Here is a 4552-nt window from a genome sequence, read left to right as displayed (position 1 = left end):
ACTGAAAAAAAAAAAAAAAAAAAAAAGAAGGGAGCAAGGGTTGATCCCTTAATTTGTGACCTGTGAGTCTCTTACTAAATGAGTCTTAACATTTCAGGGTACACATATTTACATCAGGACCTAGTGGATAATTAACATGCAGCAATAACCTCGATGTAGTGCATCACTGTTTACAAAGGGCTTTTACATACATTCATGATTTAACCCTCACAGAAACCTTGAGAGATGGGTATTATTTATCCCTAATGTACAAACTGACTCAATGAGGTTGTCTCGCCTGAGGTCATAGCTGATAAGGAGGCAGTACCACCAGGTGTGGTGGCACATGCCTGTCGTCCCAGTACTCAGGAGGCTGATGCAAGAGGATCGCCACAAGTTTGAGGCCAGGCTGGGTTACTTTGTGAGGTCAAGGCAAGAGATTCCGTCTCAAGAAAAACAAAAAGGGGGTGTGAGGGGATCGACTGCTATAACTTGAACTCTGAGTGGTTGTGAGTCCAGTGGTCATTTTGCTCTGCCATAACTGCCTGGTCAGTCTCTTGGTAACTCACTTTGGCTATAGGAATGTGACGCTTCTAATGGTACTGTCCCTTTAAAAGAATAATAGTTAAATTTCAGATTTTAAATGGTCAAGAAGAGATGGAACTGATTCTCCTAATAAGGTTATAGCTTTACTAATAGGTTGATTGTGATAAGGTTGTAAAGTTCACCCTCAGAAACCTTTCAAATTCTTACAGAGTCAGTCTGGATGGCATTCTTTTACCAGGGTTAGGCCTAGAGAGTGAGCTACGTTCTGATGCCCTGGGGTCTGGTATCTCAGAGCCAGTGGGAGCTGGGCTGGTATTCCCCAGCCTCATCCTCCACAGAGGACTGTGGGCTGGAGCCGGAGCCGCAAATGACCAGGAATCCTCCCCATCCCGAGCCAGGTGATAATGTGGTCCTGGACCGGGCCTACCTGTGGCGTGGAGTTCGAGTGGCTGCTGGGGCGCAGATCCATCAGTCTCTGCTCTGTGACCATGCTGAAGTCAAGGAACGAGTCACACTGAAGCCACGCTGTGTCCTCACCTCCCAGGTGAGACCTGCTTCGTACTGTGCACAAGCCCAGAAAAGCTGCCTTGTTCCCTGCAGTCCTCCAACCTGCACTGAGTCCTAATCCAGTGGTCTCGTCACCTCTCCTGTCAGGTTGTACTCTCCTCAGCACCGGGTGGGTCTGTCACACACGCTCCTTTCCTCTCCCCTAGGTGGTAGTGGGCCCAGATATCACGCTGCCCGAGGGCTCGGTGATCTCCTTGCACCCTCCAGACGCGGAGGAAGATGAAGATGACGGCCAGTTCAGTGATGATTCTGGGGCCAACCAAGAAAAGGAGAAAGTGAAGCTGAAAGGTGTGTGGCGCCCAGGTGTGGGGCATCTGCATCTCCCCGCCCTCTAGGAAAGCCGCTGTTTGCTTCCAGAGGATTCCTCTTCTGCTGGCCCCAGTCTAAAGATGGGTGCCTTTCCCAGGTCACAACCCAGCAGAGGTGGGCATTGCGGGCCAGGGCTACCTCTGGAGAGCTGCGGACACGAACATGGAAGACGAGGAGGAACTGCGGCAGAGTCTGTGGGGTAAGCTAACACCGAGGAGTTTGACGGGTAGCGAATGCTTCGGAGTCTCACTTGTCCATCCCTCTCCTCCAGCCCACAGGGCGGATACAGTGCTCTCTGACAAGTACTCTTTTCCTTATTTTTTTTCCTTCCCTTTCTTGGGTTCTCAGGCCTCACGATCAACAGGGAAGAAGAGAGTGAAACTGAAAGTGAGAGAAGCATGGGTTCTGAGGAGCTGGACAGCCGGGAAGGCTCCCCTCAGTTGGATGACATCAAGGGTGAGTAGCTGGGCAGCAGAGGCGGGGCGCAGGGACGACCTCCAGTTTTTCACCCTGTCACCTGGCCAGAGGCTCGCATTCCTCCCCGGAAAGGTTTGACATACAGTCAGGACTGACGTAAGCGATGATGTTGGCCTGTGAGTTCATTCTTTCTCTTTAGTGTTCCAGAATGAGGTCCTGGGAACGCTGCAGCGAGGCAATGAGGAAAACATTTCTTGTGACAATCTCGTCCTGGAGATCAACTCTCTCAAGTAAGAGGATCTCCTTCCTGTTCTCCCCTCTGGGCAATTCTAAGCACTTAGAGATGTCTCCCAAGTGTTTCTTTACACAGATACAAACCTATTCCATCGGTGTCCCAAAGGGAAAGGGCCAGAAGTATTTGGGCAGGGAGAGCATTCGGTTCTGCCTTACCATAGACTCCCCCTCCGTGTGCTGCCCTCTGACCTCTCCACTGCGTGTCGAAGGCCCTGGCATCATGGCAGTCTCCCCACAGGTACGCCTACAACATAAGCCTAAAGGAAGTGATGCAGGTCCTGAGCCACGTGGTCCTGGAGTTCCCCCTGCAGCAGATGGATTCGCCACCCAACCCAACTCGATACTGTGCTCTGCTGCTTCCTGTGAGCAAGGCCTGGGGCTGGGCTCGGGGATCGGGTGGAGGCAGATACACATCCTTGCTGTTCTTGGCTGTAAAAGAAGTCAAAGAATAGATGATCTTGTTGTGGGTTGTTATTTCTGCTTCCTTTCTCCTGCCTCTGGAAGCTGACTGGATTCCAGAGCAGCCCTGGCTGGTCCCCAGGAGTAAGGTTGGGTTCAACACCGAGTGACCTTCAAGACTGGAGGATTCAGACAGCATGAGGGCCCCAAAGGGATACTCAAATAGACCTGGGTGCCAGGCTTGGTGGCTTGCCTGATAGTCCCAGCTCCTTGGAAAGCTGGAATGGGAGGACCACTTGCATTCAGGAGTTCGAGGCCAGCCTGGGCAACAGTAGTGAGACCTCCAACTCAAAACAACAACTAATAGTTCTGGATTTCAGGACTCTGAAAGTGACTTGACCCAGAACAAGGTCAACCTCAAGGCTGGGAATGAGTATTTAGAGGCAGCCTACAGCGTCTCATCCCTTTCACTTTCCCTGGGAAATCTCTTGCCCAGCCATGACTGCCAACAACTCCCTCCTCCCTCTGGAATTCCTCAGGGCCTGGGTTATTTCCCTCTCACCTTCCCAAGGCATGAAAGCCCCATGTTACCAACATCAGTTGTGCTCATGGGTGTAAGTGCCGCTCAGAACATATTGCAGTTCGAGTCTCCTTTCTCCCATAGCTGCTCAAGGGCTGGAGCCCCGTTTTCAGGAACTACATAAAGCGTGCCACTGACCACTTGGAAGCATTGGCAGCCATTGAGGACTTCTTCGTGGGGCACGAAGCTCTTGGAACTTCCATGGCCAAGGTGAATACCACTTGAGACTTTATGTTCGTGCATTTGCTCTCAAACAGGCCCCAGGGACCCCCAGGGAGACCTGAAAGCAAGACCAATGTGAACCCAGCACAGAGTTTGGCTCGCCACACCATCTGCCAAATGTTGTGCTTTTGATTAGAGCCAGGCTGGCACTAGTAGGGCAGCTACATGGGCACTGGCCTGGAGATGTGTGCAGCACTACCCAGCAGTCACCGCAGAAGTTACACCTGACCCAAGAGTCCCTGGAGCCCGAGGCTGCTCCGTGTGTGAAGGACGCTGAGGGCCTGGTAGAGGTGCCAGGGTCCTGCCTCCTCTCCTGTTAGCCACTGTGTCCCGCTGCACCCTGCGAGGTCCCTGAGATCCCTTTGCCGGCCTTCTGCAGGTGCTGATGGCTTTCTACCAGCTGGAGATCCTGGCTGAGGAAACAATCCTGAGCTGGTTCAGTCAAAGGGATGTAACCGACAAGGGCCGGCAGTTGCGTAAGAATCAGCAGGTGAGTTGGGCTGCCCTCTCACGGGGCGCCGTCTGGTTCCCTGGCCCTGGACCCCAGAGCCTGGTGACTGGAGCTGTTTATCCACTTGGGAACTGGTGGAACGTGCCCCGCCCCCAATAGCTCTCCTCTGCTTCCTCCCAGCTGCAGAGGTTCATCCAGTGGCTAAAAGAGGCTGAAGAGGAGTCCTCTGAGGATGACTGAAGTCGCTTCCTGCTCCCGTGTGTGACTGTGGCCCTCCTCGCTCCCAGGACTGAAACCCTGCAGGAGGAGAGTGAGCACCTTGCAGGAGGGGGCTGAAGGAGCACAGGCTGGAACGGCAGTATTCTTTCCACCACCGGCAACAGGCGCCCCTCACCCTGACTGGGGAGTTGGGAGATGTGGGGCCGAAGCCAAGCTCCTGCCTGGGGAGGAGAGAGGCAGGTCCTGCAGCTGGAGGAAGGCCAGAGGCACAGCTCTGTGCCCCGGTTTCCCTCAGGGACAGCAGAGAGCAGCTGGCCCTCTGCTGCTCGCGTTTGTCAATATTAAAAAGAGACAGAGGTATGTTTAGTTTCTCTCCAGCTCTGACTGAGCAGCCACAAAGCGTGTGACAAGTTCTGAACCTCTGACCTGGCAGCTTGGCCGGAACACCTAGGGAGAGGGAGCAGAGCCTGTTGTGGCCGCTAGGTGGTACTGTGGTCCCTCACCGGTGAACCATTCCCCTGGCTCGGCAGCCTCTGCAGACCAGTCCTCCTGGCGTGCTGTGCCTGAGC

At 53.7% G+C, this 4552-nt stretch overlaps 1 protein-coding gene across 1 annotated transcript in view; it reads left to right on the top strand.

Annotated features, from left to right (window-relative positions):
* The window catches only part of Eif2b5 (eukaryotic translation initiation factor 2B subunit epsilon), an 8973-nt gene extending 4892 nt beyond the window's left edge, over positions 1-4081 (top strand). The window contains exons 8-16 of the mRNA XM_010624272.3: positions 924-1069; positions 1239-1380; positions 1499-1600; positions 1750-1857; positions 2018-2108; positions 2351-2474; positions 3176-3301; positions 3693-3803; positions 3945-4081. Coding sequence (XP_010622574.1) covers positions 924-1069; positions 1239-1380; positions 1499-1600; positions 1750-1857; positions 2018-2108; positions 2351-2474; positions 3176-3301; positions 3693-3803; positions 3945-4004 — 1010 coding nt within the window. The 3' untranslated portion in view covers positions 4005-4081. The remainder of the gene's footprint in view (positions 1-923; positions 1070-1238; positions 1381-1498; positions 1601-1749; positions 1858-2017; positions 2109-2350; positions 2475-3175; positions 3302-3692; positions 3804-3944) is intronic.
* The last annotated feature ends 471 nt before the right edge of the window (positions 4082-4552 follow it).

The sequence above is a fragment of the Fukomys damarensis genome, unplaced genomic scaffold, assembly GCF_012274545.1.
Source record: "Fukomys damarensis isolate Sample0158 unplaced genomic scaffold, DMR_v1.0_HiC HiC_scaffold_12, whole genome shotgun sequence".
NCBI lineage: Eukaryota > Metazoa > Chordata > Mammalia > Rodentia > Bathyergidae > Fukomys > Fukomys damarensis.
This window is presented reverse-complemented; position numbering and strand designations above follow the sequence as displayed.